Source organism: Ammospiza nelsoni, chromosome 5, assembly GCF_027579445.1.
Source record: "Ammospiza nelsoni isolate bAmmNel1 chromosome 5, bAmmNel1.pri, whole genome shotgun sequence".
Lineage (NCBI taxonomy): Eukaryota > Metazoa > Chordata > Aves > Passeriformes > Passerellidae > Ammospiza > Ammospiza nelsoni.
Genome location: NC_080637.1, coordinates 4,317,400 through 4,344,817, shown reverse-complemented (window position 1 = coordinate 4,344,817; position 27,418 = coordinate 4,317,400). Strand labels below are relative to the sequence as shown.

The following is a 27,418-nucleotide window of genomic DNA, read 5'->3' as shown; positions in this document are numbered from 1 at the left end:
GTATGAGGTGTATGAAAATGCAACAGGTTATTTTTTTAAGGGTTAATCCTTTGTTAATGTGGGTCCTTTTTCAGGCTTGTGCTGTCCAGAAAAGGTACCCAGACCATCTGTAACTCTTTGTTTCTATTGTTCCATTTTGTCCTAATTCAAATTATCTAAATTATTATTACTTTAATTGTATTACTATTTTTAACCCATTTTATTAAACTTTTAAAATTTTAAAAACAAGTGATTGGCGTATTTCACAGCTCCAAAGGATGCACCCACTGAATTCTGACTGCTCTCCTCCAGCAGCATTCCCAGTGCTCCCTGCACCAGCAAAACTTCCTTGGAGCAGCCCAAGAACCCCTGGAGTCCCTCACAGAAAAGTGTCCCAAACCCCAGTGGTGCTGGGGAGCAGAGCAGCAGTGCCTGAGGAATTGGAGCTGTTAGCACACAACAGGATTAGCCTCAATCCAGGCTGCCGAATGCACCAAGCTGTCAGCACAGCCCAAGTGTTGCTGCCAGACAGCTTTATTTACACTCTTCTGGGGACTGGTGTGCACAGAGCAGGTAGGAAAAAGGCTCAGTCACACCCAAAGTGGAGGGTTCAGGGGGTTTGAGGAGAGGAAAGTGTTTGAAAGCAGTGGAAGCTGTACTGGGTGACAGGCTGGGGGTAGGAAAAGTCAATAAAAACTTCTTAGGAGACACACAAATGGTACCACCAAAACCAAGGGAATTATCAGTGCCAAGTACAAAGGGCAGTGTCACAGACATATTTTCATGAAAAATCTTTTCTTTAGGATTTTTCCTCCTGAGAGGCCTCAGAAACAAAATGTGAACAATGCTTATCTGCTGCTGTGGAATGCAACAGGTGCATCTGTGATTGGTCTCATAAGAGTTGTTTCTAATTAATGGCCAATCACAGTCAGCTGGCTCAGACTCTCTGTCTGAGCCACAAACCTTTGTTATCATTCCTTTCTATTCTTAGCTTAGCTACTCTTCTGATGAAACCTTTTCTTCTATTCTTTTAGTACAGTTTTAATGTAGTATATATCATAAAATAATAAATCAAGCCTTCTGAAACACGGAGTCAGATCCTTGTCTCTTCCCCAATTCAAGAACCCCTGTGAACACAGTCACACGGTAGGAAACAGCAGTGAACTCTGAACTGTGTGAAATGTTCACTTGCAGGGCAAACCCAGGTTTTTAGAGATGGGAATGTGATGAATCAGAGCAGCCAGGTGGGTCCAGTGAACACCCCAGGCCCTCTCTGGCATTTTCTGCACCTGAACTAAAATGATTGAACCATAGAATGGTGTGGGTTGGTGTCAGAACCCAGGAAATTCCTCTGGCTGCCCTGGAGGACTCGAGCCCCTGCCCAGGGGGCTCAGAGAGCCTGGCACAGAGCCCAAGACCCCTGTGCCTTTGATTTAGCCCTTGGAAAAAACAATTACCGACCTTATATGAAGAATTACAAGCCACAAATGGTTAAATAGCGTGATAGTGAATTTATCACAGGGTGAAAAATTTATTTTTGGGGTTTTTAGAATGGGGGTTCAGGGGCCAAGATGGAGGAATCTGGGCATGTCCAGCCTTTCTCCTTCTTCTTCTTCTTGGCATCCATCTTCTCCTGTGATGTTGGCACTCACAGATTGGTTTAGAGTAGAAGCTCACTGGCTAACATCGGTGATAGGTATTGGGAAGTAATTATAAATATTGTACATGTAGTTTTTAGTATAAAAAGATAACACTGCCCTGAGGGTGGCCAGTGTGCCTTTGTCTGTCTTGCTGAGCAGACCTTGGCAGGACAAGAGAAAGAATTTTATAGATAAGATACAATAAACAACCTTGAGACTGAGAGCTGAAGAGTTCTGACTCCTTCTTTGACTGCTGGGCTGGGAAAAGAGACTTTCTAACACATCTCAGGGTCACCGTGACCAGCAAGAGACCTGAAAGGTTGGAAGGGATCCTGTGAGCAGGGACATCTCCCACTAGACCAGGCTGTTCAAAACCCATCCAACCTGGCCTTGAACACTTCCAGGGATGGGGCATTCCCAGCTTCCCTGGACACCCTGTCACTGGTCATTGCTGAAGCAGAGAAAAGTGAGTGCCCAGTTGGAATCTGTCCCCAGGGTGCCGTGTCACCACCCCTGCTCTGGATCTTTGGTCCTTGTGGATATTCAAACTGCAGGGAGCAGAGTTGCTGTCATCCAAATTCAGAGCAGAAGATGGAGGCCAAGAAGAAGAAGGAGAAAGGTTGGACACACTTAGATTCTTCTGTCTTGCTCCTTGAACCCCCATTCTAAAAACCCCAAAAATCAATTTTTCATCCTGTGATAAATTCACTATCACGCTACTTAAACTTTCGTGGCTTGTAATTCTTCATATAAGGTCGGTAATTGTTTTTTCCAAGGGCTAAATCAAAGGCACAGGGGTCTTGGGCTCTGTGCCAGGCTCTCTGAGCCCCCTGGGCAGGGGCTCGAGTCCTCCAGGGCAGCCAGAGGAATTTCCTGGGTTCTGACACCAACCCACACCATTCTATGGTTCAATCATTTTAGTTCAGGTGCAGAAAATGCCAGAGAGGGCCTGGGGTGTTCACTGGACCCACCTGGCTGCTCTGATTCATCACATTCCCATCTCTAAAAACCTGGGTTTGCCCTGCAAGTGAACATTTCACACAATTCAGAGTTCACTGCTGTTTCCTACCGTGTGACTGTGTTCACAGGGGTTCTTGAATTGGGGAAGAGACAAGGATCTGACTCCGTGTTTCAGAAGGCTTGATTTATTATTTTATGATATATACTACATTAAAACTGTACTAAAAGAATAGAAGAAAAGGTTTCATCAGAAGAGTAGCTAAGCTAAGAATAGAAAGGAATGATAACAAAGGTTTGTGGCTCGGACAGAGAGTCGGAGCCAGCTGACTGTGATTGGCCATTAATTAGAAACAACCACATGAGACCAATCCCAGATGCACCTGTTGCATTCCACAGCAGCAGATAAGCATTGTTTACATTTTGTTTCTGAGGCCTCTCAGCTTCTCAGGAGGAAAAATCCTAAAGAAAAGATTTTTCATGAAAATATGTCTGTGACACTGCCCTTTGTACTTGGCACCGATAATTGGATCCCTTGGTTTTGGTGGTACCATTTGTGTGTCTCCTAAGAAGTTTTTATTGACTTTTCCTACCCCCAGCCTGTCACCCAGTACAGCTTCCACTGCTTTCAAACACTTTCCTCTCCTCAAACCCCTGCTCAGAGCAAGAGACCCAACCACACACTCAGTCCCTGAGCAGGACCCTCAGCCCTCTCCTCACTTTTCCCCCTTGGCCCTAGGACGGAAAAGCCCAGCAGGCTGAGGACAGGCAGCCCCTCAGGTTAGAGCTATTTCCATTTCCAGCAGTATTTCCTCAGGCATTAGCAGCCAGCTCCCTTGGCTGCTCCAGGACGTGGGAATATTTGTTATGGAAATTTTGCACAGCATCACCACGGGGCCAGATTCAGCCTACACAGGTCCTCAGTTAAACTCAGCAGCTGGCACAGAGCACGTTCTCCTAGAACTAAATTTGACCAGAAGAGTTCAACAGGCCACTAAACAGACTTTGAAGGCCTCCAAGCAGGATGCCTTTCCATTTCCAGACACTGAACAAAGCATCAGGCTTAGCTAGCCAGTGACCACAGCCACAAGTCAACATCCAGATGGGCATCCAGAGGGATATTTTCCACTGAGAACACTTTTCCTCCCCCTCATTTCTTAATGCTCCTCTAGAAAAATTGACTTGCACACTGCAGGAATCTGACTCTCAATGCAAATTCATTGCATTTGCTTATTTAAAACAAATACTGGGGTATTTCTAAAGTTATGCTGGAGAATTACTGAACACAATTAAAATGTCAGGGCACTGCAGCCATACAAAGGTGTTCTCTAGGGAGCTGCTCATTGCCATGGGGAGGGAGAAGAGAGCTGGACCAGCTTGGAGATGAGGCACAAAGCTCAGTCAGGCTTGATCTGCACACCCTGACTGGAGCCAGCACGTCCCCTGCTCAGTCTGTCCCACCCAACAGCACCTCCAAGAACTTGGGCATCCATCTCCCACATCTTTAGAAGCTTTAACTCTGCTTTGTTCTCCTCCCTGTGATGGTTCCCTACAGGAACAGCTCCTATAACCTGCTACAGCAATGGTGTATTTGTGGAATTTCACAGAATCATCACAGAATGGTTTGGGTTGGAATGGACATTAAAAATATCACCTAGCTCCAAACACCCTGCTGTCACAGACATCTTTTAGGAAAAATCTTTTCCTTAAGATTTTTCCTCTTGAGAAGCTGAGAGGCCTCAGGAACAAAATGTAAACAATGGTTATCTGCTGCTGTGGAATGTAACAGGTAAATTTGTGATTGGCCCATGTTGGTTGTTTTTAATTAGTGGCCAATCACAGTCAGCTGGCTCAGACTCTGTGTCCGAGCCACAAACCTTTGTTATCATTCTTTCTTTTTCTATTCTTAGCTAGCCTTCTGATGAAATCCTTTCTTCTATTCTTTTAGTATAGCTCTAATGTAATATATATCATAAAATAATAAATCAGCCTTCTGAAACATGGAGTCAAATCCTCATCTCTTCCCTCAGCCTGAGACCCCTGTGAACACCATCACACCCTGCCATGGGAGTTTCTCAGGGTCCCATCCAACCTGGCCTCCAACACCTCCAGGGGTAGGAGTTTGTTAGCTCTGAGTAGGTGTAAGGCAACCCTCACTGCCCAAAGCCCACCTGTGCCAAGAACACACTGCCCAATCTTTGATCCTGAGGCATCCTAAGAAGAGACAGCACTTTCCAAAATGCAGTTTCCTGTGCTTAGAGGCAGTTCAGAGAGTAATCAGGAGCTTTTGGGCAAAAGATGGATTAACATGAGCAAACAGGAGCCTTTGATTCCTCACTAGCTGTAAAACAGGTCATTCCTGGCTGCAGCAGTGTTTGGCCAGGAGCTCAGGCACAAGAGAGGCTCATCTCAGAATGCCTGTTCCTGGCTTTTTGGAAATATGGAAATAATTGATTTTTCTAAACAATTCTGGACAGCTGGATGCTTAAAATAGCAGCATAGATTTAGGTGCTTCCCCTCCCCTTTACTTTACTTTACTTCCCCATTAATGCAGCTCTTGCAGCTGCACAGGGGGAGCCAGCCAGGGCTGTGGAGGCAGGAGAAGCAACCAGAGAGCAGCAGGAACTGCTGCAGCCCACACCAAAGGACAGCTGCAGTGCTTTGCATCAGCTGCAGGGCTGCTGGAAGGACACAGCTGTGACAGATTTATTTTTTTTCCCCCTCCAGGTTGATGCAGGAAGATGGGTATTGGACAAAATCACAACCCTTCTGTTCTGATGGCTGCAGCAGTGGCACTGACTGCTGTTTGCAACATGGATTTTGTGCTCCCCTGGCTTTCTCCTCTGCAGGACTTATGTTGCTTCCCTCAATTCTCCTGAGGAGCAGAAGTCTGGTACAGCAATTAGCCCAGCAAATGAATCATGTTCCTGGAGCCTGCATCAAACCGTACAAAGTTTACAAGCGTCTTCCCAACTGTTTTGGAAGTTACTTAACAGCAGAGATGAGGGCAGGAGTGTTTTCCTTCCCCAGCCCTGCCACAGGATTGCCTTGGACATGTCACTTGTCTCCCCACCTGTATTTTCCACTGGGGCCACTCTGGCCAGAGACCTGCCCCAAAAACTGTACTTGATGGATGAGATATTTAACCCCCAATCCAAGATCCAAATTCAAGCAACAGCACAAACTTGTTTTTCACTAATGAAAGCAAGATTTTCTCAAAGGACTGAGCTGTTTCTGTGGTCTGAGCCAGCCCTAATGAGGGGCCAGCTACAGCTCAACAGAAGTTCATCCCTGCTCTGCCAAGACACTTTTCATGTTTTTTGCTTCTGCTCAACTGCAGACGTGGCACACAAAGCTGAAGCTGTGTCCTGAGGTGCTTGGGCTTCCAGTCCTTGTTGCTCCAAAGGGGAAAAACTCCAGTTCCTGAACTAAGAATATCTGGATAATATATAATATATAGTATATAATATATAGTATATAGTATATTATATATACATATTATATATTATGTATATATATATAGTATATATATATATATATATATATATATATATATATATATATATGTATATCACATATGTCACATATTATATCACATATTATATCAATCATAATTTATGATTTATTATATTATATTTATTGTATTATATTTATTATATTTATTGTATTATATTCTTCTGTCTCATCCAAGTTTAGGGATCCATTATAAAGGAGGAGCTAAAAGGGAAAATACAGAAGGTATTGCCCCCACCCAGTGCCTGCTGTCAGGATGCTCAAACTGCTCTGGAGATCAGCCTGGAAAGCCCCTCTCAGGCTTGAGGAGAGCCAGCCCTGCCCACATCATCTCATTCCCAGTCTGTAGCTGCTTTTGCTGCCTCACAAACCCAGCCAGGCCCTTCACCCTCTGCCATGACCCATCTGCAGAGCCTGAGGAAATTCACAGGGCACTGGGGTCCCCAAACTGATCCCAGCTGGGTCCAAGTTTCACCAGCTCAAATACCAGACCAGCTACTTAAAACACAAAAAAAAAAAACCCAGACTAACTTCAGAACAGACTTCATGATTAACATCTTAATGGCAAGACTGCAATTTTTATGAATAAGATGTATTTTCTGAAATAGGACAGAATTCATCTGTGCATCAGATGTAATGTAAAATAGGCTGAGCATTAATTTTTCCCTTTTCCTGCAGCTTCTCCAGCAATCTGGCTCTGCTCTTTTGGAAGGGAACTGCTACCCTCTAGTGGGGCTGGCTGAGAGCAGCTTTTTGGAAGTTTTTTCTCCATCTCAAGGCAGGAATTTAAAGAGAAAGAGGCAACACTTGAAAACTCAGCTTTTAGGGTCAGACTGTGCCTGGCTGATCCCCACAACAGCTCAAGGCAAATGCAAGAAAAACTCCATATTCTCAATGGAGATGGGAGGTAAAAACCCACAGAAGTCCAGAAAGAACTTTACACACCTTAATTTACCACAAAGATGCCCTGGGGTATATTTTACACCCAAGGAAATGTTCAGCTTCCTGAACATGGTTTTCCTCACCCCCCTGCTTCACTCCAGGGTGGTTTTAGCATTTAACTCACCCTCAGGAGCTCCCTGAGGAAGGGATAACACTGCTCCCATTTCCAGGATGGTTTTGGCATTTAACTCACCCTCAGGGGCTCCCTGAAGAAGGGATAACACTGCTCCCATTCCATCTCCCATTTTCAGGATGGTTTTAGCATTTAACTCACCCTCAGGGGCTCCCTGAGGAAGGGATAACACTGCTCCCATTCCATCTCCCATTTCCAGGGTGGTTTTGGCATTTAACTCACCCTCAGGAGCCCCCTGAGGAAGGGATAACACTGCTCCCATTCCAGCTCCCATTTCCAGGGTGGTTCCAGCATTTAACTCACCCTCAGGGGCTCCCTGAGGAAGGGATAACACTGCTCCCATTCCAGCCCCAGACTGCAGCTCCTGCCATTCCTGCTCCCATTCCCAGGTGTGAGCACACCAAGCCCCTGTGGGCAGAGCAGGTGACACCTACCATACTCCCCAAAGACCAGGTATGTGTATTTCTTGTGCTGAACAATCCAGGAGACAACTTTCACACCCAGCCAGATCAGCAGCATCCCCAGCGTGGCATCCAGGATGAAATTAATAAGGTAGCTAAGAGCAGAGAAAAATTCAGGTTTCAGCTTCAGTGTGCTTAAGTATTATTCAAAAATCTTTAATTTCATAATGGAAATTAATTTTAAAACTCCAAGATTTTAAATAAGCCTGCTTAACAATCCAAATTCGCTTCCTTTCTCTTTTATTGCATTTTTCTGAGCCTTACCAGCAATTTCTTAGTTTAAAAGCTTGTGCAGAAGAGAAGGGACAGGCTCCACCAACTCTCTGGCACTGCTTATTTATTCATATAGCAATAAATACTTCTTAAAAGTTACCCCCTGCAAAAAGGAGATTTTCCACTTGCAGCGTATTTTTTTTAATTAAAAAAAAAAAAAAGGAATCTCAAGTTTCAGAGGAAACAGAACCAAACTGTCCCCAGAATTTCACACAAGAAAATGGCAGCTTTTTGGGCACCACAGCTACTCTACAAACTGGCAGCAGAAGAGGCAAAAAGTCCATTTTTCTGAGCAGCTGCAAGAGGCTCCCAAAAGCAGAGACACAGACTGAGAGGCAGGTTTTGGGAGAGGTGATGGGCCCTGGCTCAGCAGCAAGAGCCCTGAGGTCCCAAACACCTCAAGTTCAGGTCCCACTGCAGATCCAGGAGCTGAACCCATCCCTGCCAGGAGATTTTGGCTCAATGGGTTTGAGTTCTGCAGCTCTGGATGCTGAAGGGTCCCTGGGCAGAGTGCCAGAGGCAGGAGAGCTGCAGGGACCTTCTGGGGATTGCAGGGTCCAAGCTCCAATCCAGGGCTTGGTAATTTAATGAACTCCAAAAAGAAAAAAAAAAAAAAAAAAAATCACATAGACTAATGTGGTTTTTTATGCAGTTTTCCATTATTGCAATATTTTCTGCCAGATTTCTACAGGATGAAGAAAATGCCAAGCACAGGGCTACAGCAGTGAACATTTCCTTTTCCAGAACTCTGCCTCTGAACCAAGAAATTGCAAACAGCAATCTGCTTTTGATATCCACTTTGAATGCATAACATTAAGTTTTTCTACATCCAAAAGCTCAAGACTGGCTTTTTACAGCTTCCAGCTGCTGGAAAATCAGAGCATTCCATGCAGACATGGAGCTCTGGTGGTTTATTCTGGGCAGGACACAGGGACAGGGCTGGAGGGTTTTGAGCTGCTTCAGGATGACAAGTCAGGCAGTGCAGGGAAACATAAAACACACATGAAAAATAAACAACACACCCAAAGGGCACAGCATAAGCATGAGAGGGTTTATTTTAAAACACTGTCTGTTTAAAAAAAAAACAACAATACATTATTTGAGAGGTTATGTGCAGCCCTAGCCAAGCTTGTGTCTGCTTAAAGAAACATATCAAGGTGCAGATTATATATTAAAAAAAAATTATAAATGTAATATTTTTAATATAAAAAGGAGATGGGCCAGAAGGTTTTAAGGAGCATTTTGAAACCTAAAAGAGTTTCTCAAAATGAGATGAGGTTAATGCTGAAACTAAATTTTTATCTGCAAAGGTCTGAAGTAAATGTAGAAGTCCCACCTTTACTTCAGACACTTTGCAGATAAAAATTTAGTTTCAGCATTTTAGAAAATTTTAGTTTCTGGAGTTTGGTTTAGAAATCTCCCAAACAGGACCAGCAAAGAAGGCAACAGAGAGCACAAAAACAAGCTCAGCAGGGTTTATCCCCATGCAGTGCTTCAGATGGATCCATTTCCACTGCTCATCACCATTCCCAACACAATTCTCCCCTTGACAGGCGTAGGGCATGAAGGCAAGTGCCTTGTGTACTTACAGAGAGCAAGGGTCCTCCTCAGTGAGATCAGACAGAAAAACATTGGCAAAGTGGATGAAGAGGGCACCTATGGCTTGCTTGGAGGTATCATAGAACCTGGAGGAAAAACCAAGATTTTCTGAGGGAGTCAAGCAGGAAATTTTATTTCTAAGGAGCACCAGCTACTTTATGGAAGTTTCCTTGGGAAAGCAGCAGCACATTTCATTCAACAATTAAATGTCATACAGGATACCCAGGGGGCATAGAAGATTGTTAGTATAAGAGAAAAAAAATATTAGAAACACAGTTTTTTCAAGTTTCAAATTAAAAAAATCTCACCATATCCTCCAGGGACGCCGCTCTGCCTTTGGCTCCTTAAATCGTTTCACTGCAAAGAGAATCAGAGAGGTTCCATTACCCAGGTGAACCCTCCAGGTGTGCAGCCTGCACCCCCCTGCACTGCAAAAGCAGCCCAAAAACCCTGCAGGACTGTGGCATTTTCTGGGGTTCTTTGTGGCAGGAAGGAATGAATCTGACTCCATGTTCTTAGAAGGTATATATTATATTATATTATATTATATTATATTATATTATATTATATTATATTATATTATATTATATTATATTTCTATAATATTATAGCATTATATTATATTATTATATTACATTATTACATTACAATATTACATTACATTATTACATTACATTATAATATTATATCGTTATCATATCATATTATACAGAAAGGATATTTTCAGAAGGCTAAAAGATACTAATGAAAACTTGTGATTCCTTCCAGAGTCCTGACACAGCTTGGCACTGATTGGTTATTAAATCAAAACAATTCACATGAAACCAATCAAACAACCACCTGTTGGATAAACAATTTCCAACCACTTTCCAAAGCAGCAAAACACAGGAGAAGCAAATCAGATAATATTGTTTTCCTTTTTCTCTGAGGCTTCTCAGCTTCCCAAGAGACGAATCCTGGGCAAAGAGGATTTTTCAGAAAATATGACAGTGACACAGGATCCTGAGCATTTGTAAATTTAAAGCTGAACAAAGCCAAGGGACCTTCCCAGGGCAGTGGTGGCATTGCTGTCCCTGGAAGTGTCCAGAAGACACAGATGTTGTGTTTAGGGGTGGGCTTGGCACTGCTGAGTTAATGGTTGGACTTGATGATCCTGGATGGCTTTTCCAGCCAGAATGATTCCATGATTTTGTTCTCTGGCCTGGAGCAAAGCAACCAGCGTTGTCACAGTCATATTTTCTGGAAAATCCCTTTGCCAGGATTTCGTCTCCTGGGAAGATGCGAAGCCTCAGGAAAAAAGTGAAAACAATTCTTATCTCATTTGCTTCTCCTGTGTCTTGCTCATGTGGAATGTGTTCGGAGATTGTTTACCCACAGGTGATTGTTTCATTGGATTCTGCTGTGAGTTGTTTTCACTCTTTGGCCAATCAGGGCCAAGCTGTGTCAGGACTGTGGAAAGAGTCACGAGTTTTCATTATTATCTTTTTAGCCTTCTGTAAGTATCCCTTCTGTATTCTTTAGTACAGCATTCTTTAATATAATATAGCATCATAAAATAATAAATTAGCCTTCTGAGGCATGGAGTCAGATCCATCATTCCTTCCTGCCATGAGGGTCCCCACAAATATAATAACCCCGAAGGCAGCCTGGGCTCCTTCCCCTGGGAAATGCCTTCCTGATCCAGCATGGAAGGATGCAGGGACTTCCCTGACAGGAGCCTTGACATTTCAGAAGTGCAGCTTTGTCCTGGTTTTACTGGCAAGGTGACAGAGCCATAGATGAAAATACAAGGGTGAAACGACAATGAGGAACTTTGTACAACTAAAAGAAGAGATATTTAGGTGGGAGATTGGGGAGAAATTCTTTATTGTGAGGATGGGGAAGCATTGAAAAGGTAGCGCAGAAAAGCTATGGCTGCTCCACCTCTGGAAGTGTCCAAGGCCAAGTTGGATGGTGTGACAGTGTTCACAGTGGTCTTAGGATGAGGGAAGAGATGAGGATCTGACTCCATGTTTCAGAAGGGTGATTTATTATTTTATGATATATATTACATTAAAACTATACTAAAAAATAGAAGAAAGGATTTCATCAGAAGGCTAGCTAAGAATTGAAAACTAAGGAATGATAACAAAGGCTTGTGTATTGGACAGTCTGAGCCAGCTGGGCTGTGATTGGCCAATAATTAGAAACAACCACCTGACACAAATCACAGATGCACCTGTTGCATTCCACAGCAGCAGATAACCATTGTTTACATTTTGTTCCTGAGGCCTCTCAGCTTCTCAGGAGGAAAAATCCTAAGAAAGGATTCTTCATAAAAGATGTCTGCAACAGGACGGGGTTTGGAGCCACCTGGGACAGTGGGAGTTGTCCCTGCCCATGGCAGGGGGTGGAACAAGACAGTCTCTAAGGTGTCCCTTCCACCCCAAACCATTCCCCAGTCCTGTGATCTCCCCTAATCCTAGGATTTAGTCAGGCACATGCAGGGATTTGGTGCCAGTCTCAAATCCACAGAAAACCAGCACTGTTAAAACCTGATCCGTTATTGCCAGTGATGAGTAACAAGGCACCAGTCAAGTCCCACCAGACCCTGCTGCAGCAGCTTGTCCTACCCCTGTCCAGAAAAAACCCACCAGTTTCCCTCACCCAGCGGAATCCCACCATGAGCCATTCCTGCAGCAATGACTGCCATCAGCTCAGACAAGATCCATCACCACTGATGCCCTTCAAAAGCCAATTTTCATTTCACCTACCCACAAGCATCAGAGCCATGGACCAAAGGGGCCAGAATTGTTTAAAGCAACCCTCAGCTGATGGGGGCAAAGAGCACAATGCTGAAAAAAAGCTTTTGGAGGAGTCTTCAGGCCAGCCAGCTGACCACTAGCCCAACCACAGGAGCACCAGGGGTGATTTTCATGATTTTCTTAATGAGAAGTGACGTGTTATGTATCCACAGCCACTCAGGCTAGAAACACAGTAATTCAGTGTGATAAAATGACAAGTAAGAGGTAAGAAGTTAATGGTGTGGTGCCTTGTTGAACACAGCTTGTCATGCCTCATTAGATTTAAGAGAGTTATCTGAGACTGTGTAATTATCAGAGACAGTAAAACTGTTGTATTAAAGATAAAAGCTGGTATTATAGAGAAATAATTAACTGCTTAATAGGGCATTTACTGTGCAGAGCTGCAGCAGGCTGGCTCCAAATTAAACCAGAAATCCAGCCAAGATTACCAGAGCTTAAACAGGGAGCAGAGTTGTTTGGTAGCTGTGGCCCGGGGTTAGGGGGGATGTTAAATCCACAGGAGCAGCACCACATCTCTGGAGACTCCAGGAGATGATGGAGCCCTCCATGAAGCAGCACTTTGTGCTCAGTGAGCACAGCAGGGCTCTGGAGAATGAGCAGCAACAGCAAAGCTTCCCTCCCCTCTTCCAAATGCTGCAGAGAGACAAGCCATGGCATGCACAGGCACAGGCTCAGCTGGATCAGCTGGAGAAAGGCTGAAATCTCCTCTGTTCTTCTCAAAATGTGTTTCCAATCACTCAGTTTTCCACCAGCTGCAGGTGGGTTTGCTACCCTGGCTCAGAGAGACCAGTCCATCCTTAATATTTACTTTAAGGGAAATAATCTCTGCATCAAAAAAAAAAAAAAAGGTGATATTTGAGTTCTAGCACCTATAACCAAATCAAACTCCATAAAAACACCTGAAACAAATTTAAAATGTAGTTTGCTGCACGCAGAGTTGCACAAAATGGAAGAGAACCTAAATTTAATTAGATTGAACATGAGACTGGAAAGCAGCTGCTCTAGATCAGAAGGCATCAGGAATTTGTGTCCCCAACCACAGTACTGAATATTTTAATGCTGCTTCCCTTCTAAGCTGTGTCCATGTGCAAGGAAGCAATGTTATTGCACATCTTGGGAAGAAATTCTTCCCTGTGAGGGTGGTGAGGCCCTGGATCCCTGGAAGTGCCCAAGGCCAGGCAGGACGGGGCTTGGAACAACCTGGGACAGTGGGAGGTGTCCCTGCCCATGGCAGGAGGTGGCACTGGATCCAATCTGTGCTCACCATTCTGTGACTGCGTGGAGGGGGATAGAATATAAGTAAATAAAGGTAGTATAGAAAGTAATCTTACCCCTAAGGAGTTGCAGCTGGGCTAATTATTAAAGATTAGGAGCAGGCCTGACTTTAACAGGCCACAGCTGTAGCCAATGAGAAGAAGAGTGCTATAAAAGATTGGATGGGTTGGTTGAGAGGAATTGGAGTCAGTTGGCTGCTGGGAGAAGAAGGAAGAGTCAGTGCTTGGACAAGCTGTCTATGAGAAACATCAAGGAGGTATGAAACTCTTGCACTAAGGAGACACCAATATGGAACCTTTGCAATGTAATGGCAGCAATTGAGATTCTGTAGGATCCAGGAGAAGGGGAGCCAGGTCTGTCCCATTAAACATGAGCAGAGCGCCTCTGGGATGAGGCCTTCAGCAGGCTCTGCCCTCACAAGCCCCCACTCCACCCCTGCAGACAAAAAGCTGTGAGGCTGAACCAGAAGGGAAAGAAGATGAGGGACAATCTGAGAGATCCCTTGACCACAGCACAGAGAGGGGAGGGCAGGAAATAAAACACTTCCCAGCCCTTCCTCTTCAGCCAAGGACGATAAAGATTGTACATGTTTGAAATCCCCTCAGAACCACCAGGCTGGGTGGAAGCTGACAACTGAATGAGAACCTTGTGAAAAGTTAAAAGAAAAAAAAATTTGCTGGAGTCTTTCAAGATAGATCTGGGAATAGTCAGAAAGATAAAAGCACACTGACAGCTGTCCTCACTCTTTTTCCAGAGTAATACAGAGGTTAATATTCATAATGGTGTTTGTTCTCTTGATGCAGCAGAAAGGGGACAGACAGCTTTCCTGCCCTACACAAAGACAAATGCTGTGAAATTACCAGAGCTTGTCATAGTCAATGTCCCACAGCCTACTTCTGCTTTTAAACAAATTCTCTGATTCTAAAAATTTATTAAGACAAGGACAGTAGCAACAGCAGCTCTTTCCCTCATGCTGTTCTTCCCTGCATCCCCATTGACCCCACACTGCATTCAGGCAGATCTGCTGCAGAGTTGTGCAGCATCACAGGTATAAATTCCCTAATTTAATCAGAATTAGCTGCAGCATCAACCAGCTGCTGATCAGCAAAACAGGCTACCAAGTCAGGTTTCTGTGGGGGTCCCAGTTGTGGGTTTTTCTGGGTCTGGATTGAAGGCACTTGAGATGGCAGTTCATGTTCAGACTCAAATGTTTATTATTTCTTATCAGTAAAACAGTCTCACTGCTGTGAGTTGGGCACCTTTTCATTAGAAGGCACAAAATGGCCAAGAATCTCTTGTTACAAGGGCTTTTAAGACTCAACTGTCCAATTAAGAACTGACACCTGGATTATTTTCCCTTTTAACCCAATAACTGATCCCACAGAGCTGCAATGTAGACTTTCCTGCCCAATTACAAAATATCACCCAAACCCATGGAGAAGGAGGAACAAGCAGCATGAAGGAGAAACCCAGGGTGACACCCTGTGCCCTCCATCTTGCTTCCATCCACAACACACTAAAAATCCCAAAACCTCAATTTCTCACCAAGTGATACACCTACACTGCTCTCTATAATCTGTTGCACACTTTTGTGGATTCTGGTCTATCTTGAAGTCTGGAAAACTTTCTCCATGAATGGGGGTCAGAGTCAGAGCTGCCCTGCAGGTCAGGGCACCCCAGAGCAGACAGAGGAATATTCCCTGTGCCCTGGATTTCCCCAAAATTATAGGGGGAAACTTATCTTCCTGGGATATGGTTAGACATGCTTGGCTGAGAGCCAGACCACCTCTCTGACAGATCTCACTGCAACCAACCACAGGAGTCTGAAGCTGAGGTTTCGGAAGGAGGCGTTGACACAACTGACAGAACTTTTGGGATTTGATTTACAGGGATCCAAGCCAGACCCCACTGAGCAGAGCAGCAGGCCTGGGGTGGGGTGGATACTGAAAATGAACCTGATATAAAAGCACTTTTAGATGCATTAATACACCTAAACTGGGAAAGGTCCATCAAAAATAAAGTCAGAGATGCCCCAAACTGGTGATACTGCCACCTGCATTTAAGAGGGGACTAAACTGACTGCCATAAACCCCATATCCAGGGCCACATCCCATTAGCAAGAGGGTCAGGACTTTATTTCTGGCCTGTGCCAGAGAGGACTTGGAGCTACTGTACCAGGGAGGAAACAGCAGCTCTTCCCCTGTGTTATTTTCAGCAGTACAGTCTCCAATAACACATCTCAACCTATTTTGCAGGACACACCCTTTCCCAGGCTCTTTCCAAGCCCCAGGCAGGAAAGAAGCCAACATTCAGGATACAGAGCCAAAACCCTGGGGTCTGCACTATTCTTAGCCTGAGCATGCAGCCACTCAGACAGTTCGACCCCAGACACAATGGGAGGAAGCAGCAGCAGCCACTGTTTGCAGAGAGCAGCCAGAAAAGTGTGAAATTATATCCCCCATCAGTTCAGGGAGCAGCCAAAGTCCTGGTTTTCCTCCTCAAAGCAGCTGTCAGTGGTTTGAGGGCACGGACTGCTGCTGACCTCCATCCTCAGGTCTGCACTGGGTGTTTTCTGTATTCCCTCCCAAAGAGCCTGGTACCTGTGAGGAGGATGAAAGCACCTCCAGCAAAACTGGCAGAGGAAGGAGCAGAAATTGAGATGGTGTTCATGGAATCACTGAGTGGTTTGATGGGAAGTGTGAAAAACGCCAGTCGCTTGTTTTTAAAATTTAAAAGTTTAATAGTAATAAAATGGTTATAAAAATAGTAATACAATTCGAGGAATAACAATTTGGACAATTTGAATTAGGACAATATGAGACAATAGAGACAGAGTTATGCACAGTCCGGGTACCTTTTCTGGGCAGCATAAGAACGAGAAAGGACCCACATTAACAAAGGATTAACCCTTAAAAGCAATACCCTGTTGTATATTCATACACCTCATACATGATGCATAAATTCCATTTAAATACAGGATTCTGCCTGGTCATCATCAACTTCTTCCTCTGAATCCCAACAGCGCCTTCAAGGCAGGAAGAAGTTCGTTTCTCCTGATAATGGAGCAATAAATTCTTTTTCTCAGAAAGATTCAGGTGTCCTGTGGCTGCTGTCTCACTGTGAGTCCTTTCTTTAAAAAAAGTATCCTACATAACTTAGTTTCTATTTTAACATTATGTTATAACCTAAAACTATATTTACCACACTACTTAAGAGAATTAATACAGCATAACTTTCTAACACAACACATATAATATTGCAAAAAACCAATCATAAAATAAATGCATTTTTCACAGGAAGGGTCTTTAAAGACATCCCGTTCCAATTCCACCAGAGCAGGCTGCTCTGGAGCCTCAGCTGGAACACTCATCCTTCTGGAGACCCCAGCTGCCCCAATGAAGGCCACAGAGGACCCTGGCATGGTTCTCAGCCTGAAGCTCTACCCTTTGTGTCTTATTTTTTCACAGATTTTTAAAGCTGTTATTTTAGCCAGGTGGTCACCAAGCAAAGCTGTGAGACAACAACCATCAGCTGTGCTTTGCACATTGAGAACAGAACACATCATTTACTGACACAGCAGGTCCTGGAGGACACCTGGACTGAGGCTGGGCTCCAAGTCAATGCAGAACATCCTGGGGAGGCAGTTGTGACTCCCCATATAAAGCATTGCAAGCCAGTCCCTTGGAAAATGGAGTTTAGACAAGGAAAGACAAAAGTAAGGCAATAAAATCCAAGATCACTAAGAGAACACCACCTGAAGAATGAAGTGGTGCACAAGCAGCTGTCATAGATTCACAGATGGTTTGGGTTGGAAAGGACCTTAACCATCATGTATTTTCTACTCCCTTTTAGCATTAAGGAACACTCATCCTTCTGGAGACCCCAGCTGCCCCAATGAAGGCCACAGAGGACCCTGGCATGGTTCTCAGCCTGAAGCTCTACCCTTTGTGTCTTATTTTTTCACAGATTTTTAAAGCTGTTATTTTAGCTGAGTGCCAGATGGTCACCAAGCAAAGCTGTGAGACACAACCACCAGTTGTGCTTTGCATGTTTTGAACAGAACTCATCATTTACTGACACAGCAGGTCCTGGAGGACACCTGGACTGAGGCTGGGCTCCAACTCAATGCAGAACATCCTGGGGAGGCAGTTGCGACTCCCCATATAAAGCATTGCAAGCCAGTCCCTTGGAAAATGGAGTTTAGACAAGGAAAGACAAAAGTAAGGCAATAAAATCCAAGATCACTAAGAGAACACCACCTGAAGAATGAAGTGGTGCACAAGCAGCTGTCATAGAATCACAGATGGTTTGGGTTGGAAGGGACCTTAACCATCATGTACTTTCTACTCCATTTTATTATTAAAGACAGCATTTTACCCCAACCCAGCTTTTATCATTAAAGCCCCTCTGCCATACAGTTTTCTTACAAATGCTGCTTAAACAAACAAGCTGTAAATTTAAGAGACTCCTTAAAGCATTGCATGCTCCACCTCATAATTATAAAATACTAATTTCCCTGTACAGATTTTTGTCTGGTTAAGTCACCCATAACATGAACTGCTCACCACACGTGGCAGAACCAACTCAGAAAGGTGCAAGGTGAAGGATCACAGGAAACTTCTCATGGAGCTCTACTCTGCCAGCTCATTTCTTATCTTCCCCAATGCTCCTGTTCTCTCAGAAACCAGGAGCTCCCTGAGACATAAACTTTAAGGAATTTAGAGATTTTAGAGGAGCTAAGATTTTAGTTAGAGTTAAGCTTTATTGGAGTTTAATTAAAATAAATAGGTAGGCCTTGATGAAGTTATGAGTTAGTAGTTAACTAATAATTGCTTGTCAGCACAATGTTTGGTTAGCTGGGTTTATAATGAAAAATATAGAAATTGATAAATAGCTTTTAGGAATATAAGACAATTGTGACCTCCTCTGTTCTGAAACCAATTGAAGATGGGGAATGGGAGTCCTACCAAGGGTTCATTTGTCAGATTTGCATTGAAAAGGTAGAAAGGTCAGAATGAAGAAGACTTCATTTACTTCTTCATTTTGGGACCCCTCCCCACAAAAGGGACCACCTACCCATTTTAAGGAACAAATGCTTAATAGCTTTTGAACTAATTACCATAGGAAGCTGGGAATGGGATGTACCAAAGTTATGATTCTGTATTTGTATTTTGGGTATTCAATACTTGTATAGATAAAAGGACTCTGTAATCACCTGTAAATTGTGGTATTTGGGAGCTATCCCACAATAAACATACACTTTCTAACTCTAAACTGTTAAGGAGTTTTTGATATTGGTACTAGATCAATATCCATATTGGGAATGGGATGTACCAAAGTGATGAATATGCATTTGTGTTCTGGATATTCAATACTTGTATAGATAAAAGGACTTTGTAATCACCTGTACAATAAACACACACTTTCTAACTCTAAACTGTTAGAGAGTTTTTGTCCATCACACCTGGATATTGGTACTAGATCAATATCCATATTTTTAAAAATAAATCATTCCCACCCCCCGCTCAGCTCGGCCGCTTGAGGGGCGACAGCCAAGGAGAGGTCAGAGCAACCAACAGCTGCAATTCTAAAGCTTTGTGGAAAGCTGTGTGCAGCTTAATGAAGCACACTGAGTGCTGCACAGACCTTCCAGCCCACAAAGTGCAACACATGTTCTCCAGCTCAGCCAGTTTTCAGATGTACTGAAGCAGAAGAGAAACGTGCTGAGAGCCCTGCCATGTGCAGCTTAACCCACAAACCTACATGTAAATCAGCAAGGACCCAGGCTCCACACTGCCAGACACAGTTAACCTCTGAGGCTTTGTTTTTCTCTAGAGGCAAAAGCATTTACAGGGGTGAAGCTGGAATTTGCATGTTCTTGTGTGTGAACAATTAAAATCACACACAGTCATGCACTTGTGTGACAGCAAGCAAAGGCAGCAGAGCCTGCCTTGGGCACGGGAAGCTGCAGTGGTTTTGTGTCTTGGGCAGATCTGTTTCAGAACAGAATGGAAGGCTGGACAGATCAAGTGCTCTAGCATTTACTACTTCTTTTTCTTGGCAGGGACTCACACTTTCACCCACACTTATGAGGGATTTTCAGTGTCAAGTCGAAACACAAATCAGAAAGCACTCAGGATACTTTTGAAGCACAGAGACAGCACTTCTCTTCAAACTATGTACAGCATCTGACAACAAACTATGGACAACAAACTACATACAAAATACCATATCTACAAAAACTATGTACAAATACCATTTCTACAGCAAACTATGTACAAATACCATTTCTACAACAAGCTATGGACAACAAATATGGACAAATACCATATCTACAACAAACTATGGACAAATACCATATCTACAACAAACTATGGACAACAAACTAAACTATGTACCACCCTGAACTTAGCACTGGGTCACAATCACAGCATGGTTTGGGTTGGAAGGAACCTTTGATGGTCACCTCATTCCAACCCCCTGCCATGGACAGGGACACCTTTCACTAGACCAGGTTGGTCAGAGCTCCATCCAATCTGACCCTGAATGTTTCCAGGGATAGGGCATCTATCATTCTGCTAAGCAACCTGTTTCAGCACCCTCATTGTAAAAAAATTCCTCTTGTATTTAGTCTAAATCTATCGTCTTTCAGTTTGAAACCAATGCCCCTTTCCCTATCACTAAAGGACCCAGTAAAAAGTCACAAAAGGTGGGTCAAGTTTGATTTATCTGGGGGAGATGAGTGCAACAGCTTCCATGACTCCCTCTCAAAGTTCAGACACTTCTCAACACAAGGATGCTCTCTCCCACTTCACCATCCAGGAGAAAATCAACATTGAAAGCTCAGCTGGAAAATCCACAGGGACCAGGAAAACACAGGCCACAGACCAAGGGGATACTTCTGATGCTCTCTGACAACTGTTTTCCACCACAGAGACACTGTTTCTTTTTCTGGCAAATTCCCATTCTGTGGCTCTGCCTCAGGACAAGCTACTTGGACCAATGTCTGGAACACCATCCCAGGTGCTCAAAGAGCATCTCCAGCACCAATTCCTGCCTGGGGTCAGCACCAGGGTCCCTACTGCAAACTTCTTAAGACTAAGCTCAAGGCAAGATGTGCTGGAAGAGCATGTCCAGCAGTGACATGCAACAGGAGAGAGGGACGCTGCTGTCACACGAGGCAGGATCAGGACATTTTTAAAAGTACAGCTGAAAACCAGATTTCCCACGGGGCTGTGGGAGCTCAGTCCAGACAGGCTCTCCTTGCCTGGCAGTAGGAGTGTTTTCCAAGAGCAACATCTATTTTCATGCCAACATCACAAGGGCTACTACACCTCATCCAGCAGCTCAGAGCACTGCCAAGGCAGTTTCAGAAAAAGCTGGAAGAAAAACAAAGGTTCATGCGTTTCCTCAATGTTTGTGGTAGAGTAGAAAATGAGGATACCAGCTCCAGGGAAAACTTTTTCCATTCACAACAGAGACAAAAATTCTTTAACTCCCCAAATGCGTTTCTCCTGCACTCTAGTTAATTCACAAAGAAGGCTATGGATGTAATTTGTACAAAAAATCTTCCCTCATTTCAAAGAGTTTTGCTGTCCCCTGTGCAAACCTGGACAACTTTTGCTGGTCTAGAACCCTGTAATATATGGTAGGGATAATTCATGCTATTAATGCAGGGTATAAAATATTGTGAAATCCAAACCATGTCTTTTGACCACCCTGGCTGGCAGCAGCTGTCCTATTCAGATTCAACTAGTTCCCAGACACAAGTTAAGATAATGATCAATGCCTTAAGGTAAGAATAGAAGCTTTGATGGTTGTCGGGGAGCCACCTAAGAGCAATTATCACCTTGCTGATTGCATCTGTCCAGATAACCATCCTGATATATCTGAATACATGGCTTCTCCAGAGTCGATTGACACCAATGGCACACCTGGATGGGACCTTTGTCCAGCTCTGCACATGGAAAGCAACAGCGATGCACGTGAAGAGACACAAAGAACATTTGGTCATCTTTGCCTCGGGCAGAATAAACTGTATAAAACCTCGAGTGTGAACTGGGGAGACTCTGACACTCTGGAGGTCAGATCCAGGTTCACCCGGTCTGGATCCCAGGCTCGACACTGAACTCTTTTTGGCTGTGGTGGTTTCGACGACCGAACTTTGGTCTCGCGGACAAATTAACAAATCTTTGCTAAATTTTTGATAATTTTGGCTCACGATTTAATCATTTGTAACAACCCCTTCCTCAAAAAAAAAAAAAAAAGAGAAGAGAGAGAAGAGAGAAGAGAGAAGAGAGGAGAGAGGAGAGAGGAGAGAGAAGAGCAGCAACTGCAGGGGCTCACCCAGCCCTGGCAGCTGAGGTAACTGCAAGGAGCTTTCCCCACCCAGCTGGGTGATGCTCAAGGAAAAGCACTGCAAACTGCTTCAGATGGGATTGCACAATTATCCCCACTCCTCACGGCCACGACCTCCCCAGGGGAGGGTCTTGCACAGGAATCCAGATTACCACACACACACAGCTGCTGGGCTCCTCTGCCTTCAAGTGTTTGCCATCAGTTCCAGGACTGTCCTTACAGCCAAAGAGGCTCCACAGCCACCCAGGCAGGTGGAAAGGGTGACACCTCTTTGCCATTTGACTCCCAAATGGGGCAAAGCTGCAAACAGAGCAAGCTCTGGTCATACCGGGATTAGGCTTGAATACAGCCTTGAAGACCTTGCTGGAAAAGCAAAGAGTGTTTGTAGGCTAAAATGAACTGTTCCCACTATTGCTCATGGTAGTTGACATAATAATAAAACCCCATTAAACAGCTGTCTTGACTCCCTGCCAAGGCCAGGCATCATTTACTTCTGGGTCCTGTGTTCACCACTCAAAAGGATCCATTTCACAAAATCCACAGCAATGGGGAGCAACCACACCACTCAATCATTCAAAACTAATTTCCTCCTCCATTAGGTTTTCCTTCCAGGTTGACAGAAGAGAATCTTTCCACAACCCCAGGAAACACAAATTCAAGGATACGAATTGGTGTGATAAAAATTAAATGTATCCTCCTTGCAATGGCCATGCTTGGGACTCACATTCTGGAGGAATACTCTGATCAATCCATGCACACACACCAGCAAAACTTAGCAGAATGCCACATTATTGTTAGTCTGAGTTCCTCTACGTGTTTTCAAGAGCTCTGAACAGTTTCTGCACAATTTGGAATTTTTTTTCCCTCCAAATGCATGTGTTCCTATATCTGAGCTGGTACTTTAAAGTAGAAAAGGCATTGGTTTGGGTTTGGACAGGAATTCTGTAACATGGTTTGGGTCAAAAAGGACTTTAAAGATCATCCAGTTCCAACCCCCTGCCATGGACAGGGACACTTTCCACTATCCCAGGTTGCTCCAAGCCCCATCCACCCTGGCCTTGGACACTGCCAGGGATCCAGGGGCAGCCACAGCTTCAGTGAGCACCCTGTCCCAGGGCCTCACCACCCTCATGGATGTTGTTTCCACTTATTAACCCATGGCCTGCAACATCCTGGCAAAGAAGAAATCACAGTAATAAAACCAACAGGAACACTGAAGGAAAGAAGAAAGTATTGAAGGAAAGAAGTATCAAAGAGCTGACTCCAACAACAGCAACACCCTAAATCCTACATGATGTCATGACTCATCCTAAACTGGGATCTACCTGATGTCATTTAGTCATCCTAAACTCTACATGAGTCACCCAGCTGGGACTGCCTGGCTGTGTGAAATGAAGGTGCAACCAAAATTCCCAGGAAGTTTTTTTGTCTCAGCTCCAGAGGCCTCCACACCTCCCAGGCATTGGATCCTTCTCCTTCCCAGCTGGATGTGCCACAGAAACAACCCAAAAGCTGAAGGCTGATGCCCAACACAAAACTGTTGGTGAGCCCACAACCACCCTGGGTTAGGAGTCAGCACATAAACAGCCTCTCCAGCAGATCCAGCTGGAAATGAGTACAGGAAAGGACCAGCTGGGGTGGGTCAGGGACCACCAGCCCAGCTGCAGCCACAGGAGGTACCATGGCTGGGACCCCAGGGCTGCAAACACATCTGCCCTCGGGGTGCCGGGCTGCAGTTCCTCCTCAGCTGAGTCACAGCAAAACCACACAGGATCAGCTTTCAGTTTCTCTTCATTAACCAAGAGGCTGTTAATGTTTACAGAAATACCAGCCCCTGCACCAGCAGTTAGCCCAGAGTTGCTGATTTTCTGGCAGCCTCATCCACAGAGGTATTCCAACATGATTTACTCAAGTCCCTGATTTTATGGGACACCCCATGGCGTTTATGGGAGAATTAACCCGCATGCACACATCACTAGGGGGAACAGGAACAGAAAAAGAAATTAGCACTATTCTTACTGAAAATATTTGGTGGAACACAAGCAGTGGCATGTTGCAACTGGGCTGCTCCAGCTGGAGAAGGTATCAGCTATCCCTGGAAGAACTTGCTGCAATTTTCTCTGGCAGCTCGGCGTTAACCGCAGCGCTGGAGCCTTTGAAAGCGGTTTCCAAAAGGCAGAGGGGGCAAGAGAACCTCAAAATCTGCAGCTACCTAGCCAGAAAACTTGGAAGTTTCGGTTCACTGTCACCACAGGCTTTTAAACAAGGAAAACAGATCGAGTTCTGGCATGTTGATTCAACTTGTGCTAAACCACTTAACCCTGAGAGCAGTAACACACACACACACACATCGCTCTGAGCAAAACACAGCTGCGGCACAGAATAACAGGGAATTTTCACGGCTCCTTCAGCCTCAGCGTCCGCACCTTTTCACAGGATCACCGAGGCTGGAAAAGAATTCTAATATCATCAAATACAATCATTAACCCAGCACTGCCAAGTGCTCCACTAAACCACATCCACACGGATTTTAAATCCCTCCCGGGACGAGGCTCCAGAAAAATATTCAGCCTGTTCCAATGCCTTCCCCTTCCGGGGAAAAAGCTTTTCCAAATATTCACCCTCTCTTCCCCGTTCCCATCTCTGTCCGTCTCCATCTCAATCTCTGCCCCCTTTGCAACCTCATCTCCGACTTCTTCCACATCCCAATCTCCGCCTCTGACCCCATCCCCGTCCCCAACTCCATTCCCATCCCTACCTCCATCTTCATCCCTCTGTCTCTCTGTCCCCTTTCTATATTCTAATATCTAATTCTAATATCATCAAGTGCAATCATTAACCCAGCACTGCCAAGTGCTGCACTAAACCACATCCACACGTATTTTAAATCCCTCCCGGGACAGACGCTCCAGCCTGTTCCAATGCCTTCCCCTTCCGGGGAAAAAGCTTTCCCAAATATCCACTCTGAACTTTCTACAGCGTAACTTGGTAAGCTCTGGAAATCACACTCCGGGTGATTTTTCTCAGCTGATTTCTCTCACTGCCAGCCCTTCCCAGTAACCAGAAAAACATGTTCTCTCTCTGTAACTCCTTCCCCAGTCGCTCAAGCCCTAAAACCTTAGCGAAAATTCAACAAAACAATATCGCAGCGCAATGAAATCACGCTCAGCACGCAGCGCCGTGTCGGACACCCGCCCCGTTTCTATCAGCTCCTCCCCGGCCACTCGCAGGGGTCACACCAAAAGCTTTTTTTTACCCCTCATTAAAATTTTCTAAGTGACTGAGCAATGCCTCGCACAAGCGCGGCCAATTTTAAGAGATTACAGCCTCGCTTTCCGCGGAGCTTCATTACCATCAGATTAGGGAGTTTGCAAGAAGGAGCATCTGGCGCTGCTGCTGCTGCTGCTCGGGAACATCCCCAGCGCGTCCCTTCCTCCCGAACCCAAACTTGGTGCTTTTAAAGAGAACGGGCACCCACCCCATCCCACCGAGGTGTCCCTGGTCCCCTCGGTGCCCCCGGTACTCACGCATGAGGGTGCTGAAGGCGCAGAGAGCCAGCAGCGCCTGCAGCAGCACCCCGAAGCGCCCCAGCAGCGCTCCGCTGCCGCAGCCGTGCGCCGGCCGGGGGGCGGCCATGGGGATGCCGAGGGACGGGAAAGCACGGAGAGGTGCGGGAGAGCCCGGGACGGAGCGGGAACGGGGACGGCAATGGGGACGGGACGGCCCCGAGCCGCACAAAGGCGGCCCCGAGCCGCCGCTCCCGCCCCACGGCCCGCCCTGCCCGCAGCAGCGCCCGGGGCGGGGCGGGAGGGAGGGACCGAGGAGGGGATGGGGATGGAGATGGGGACCGGGAAAAGGGACATGGAGATGGGGACCGGGAAAAGGGACATGGATGGGGATGGGAGAGGGACAGGGAAAAGGGACACGGAGATGGGGACAGGGACAGGGAAAAGGGACGTGGATGGAGATGGGGAGAGGGACATGGATGGGGACAGAGGTGGCGATGGAGAGAGGGACAGGGAAAAGGGACATTGATGGGGATGGAGATGGGGATGGGGACAGGGAAAAGGGATGTGGATGCGATGGGAACAGAGATGGGGAGAGGGACCGGGAAAAGGGACATGGATGGGGACGGAGCAGAGGATGTGGGAGAAGTTGGAGATGAGGTTACAAAGGGGACAGAGAGACAGGGATGGGGATGGAGCTGAGTTAGGGACAGGGATGAGGATCAGCACAGGGATGGGGAAGGGGAAAAGGATGGGGACAGACATGGAGATTGAGATATGGAAGAAGTTGGAGATGAGGATATAAAGGGGACAGAGAGACAGAGGGATGGGGATGGAGGCAGGAATGGGAATGGAGTTGGGGACAGGGATGAGGATCAGGACAGGGATGGGGAAGGGGACACAGGCAGAGATTGGGAAAAAGTTGGAGATGAGGATACAAAGGGGATAGAGAGATAAAAATGGAGACAGACAGAGATGGAGATGAATGGGAATAAGAATGGAAATGGAGTTGAGTTGGGGATGGGAACAGGGACAAAGACAGATAGAAGGAGGTGGAAGGGGTTGGAGATGGGGATGCAGTGGACACAGACATTGAGACAGAGGCAGCCATGGGAATGGCTGTGGTGATGGGGACAGGGATGGAAATGGGAATGGAGATGGGGATGAGTGTGGTGATAGGGAAGGGAATAAGGATGGGGACAGAGATGGAGATGGGAATGTGGAAGAGGTTGGAGATGGGGATGCAGTGGGAACAGGCAGACAGAGGCATGGAGTTGAGGATGGAAATTAAGATGGAGGGGTGGATGTGGAGGGGTAGGAGGTGGGGATGCAATGGAGATGAAGATGGAAATGGGTGGGGATGACGATGGGACAGAGATGGAGATGACAATGTGAATGTAGATGAGGCTGGAGATAGACTGGAGATGGGGATGGGGAAGGAGATGGAGATGAAGAGGGAAATCCAGATGGAGATGCAGGCAGAGACAGTGATGGGGACAGGAGTTATGGACATGGGTGAGGACAGAGGTAAAGGTGGGGATGATGATGGAGATGAGGATGTGAGGTCCAGGGGGGAACGGGGGTGCTGGAAATTGTGTTGAGGTTTGGAGAGCTGGGTTGGGGAGTCCTGGTGGGACAGGGGTGCTGGGCTGGGGAGGGAGGATAGGGGTCCTGTTGGGATCCCCCTGTTGGGATTTGAGATGCTGTTCTGAGGGAGTCCCAGCAGCGTTTCAGGTGTCAGGATGTGCAGATCCCAGCAGGGTTTGGGTTGTCCTGGCTGGAGAGGTCCTCACAAAGTTTGAGATGCTTGACTGGGGAGGGTTGGTAGGGATCCTGGTCAAGATTGGGGTGCCAGATTGGGGGATTCCAGCAGGGATGGCGGTGCTGGGTTTGGGAGCTCACAGCAGGGTTTGGGGTACCAGGCTGGAGAGGATCCCAGCAGGTTTAGAGTGCTGGGGTTCTGTTCTCAAACTTCAGC

At 45.7% G+C, this 27,418-nt stretch overlaps 1 protein-coding gene across 1 annotated transcript in view; it reads right to left on the bottom strand.

Moving 5' to 3' along the window:
* LOC132073428 (store-operated calcium entry regulator STIMATE-like) overlaps nt 1-25,642 on the bottom strand; it is a 37,519-nt gene extending 11,877 nt beyond the window's left edge. Inside the window, exons 1-4 of the mRNA XM_059472498.1 lie at nt 25,462-25,642; nt 9,806-9,854; nt 9,488-9,583; nt 7,599-7,720 (exon numbers count right to left, since the gene is read on the bottom strand). Of these exons, the coding sequence (XP_059328481.1) occupies nt 7,599-7,720; nt 9,488-9,583; nt 9,806-9,854; nt 25,462-25,570 (376 nt within the window). The 5' untranslated portion in view covers nt 25,571-25,642. The remainder of the gene's footprint in view (nt 1-7,598; nt 7,721-9,487; nt 9,584-9,805; nt 9,855-25,461) is intronic.
* Nucleotides 25,643-27,418: the final 1,776 nt, after the last annotated feature.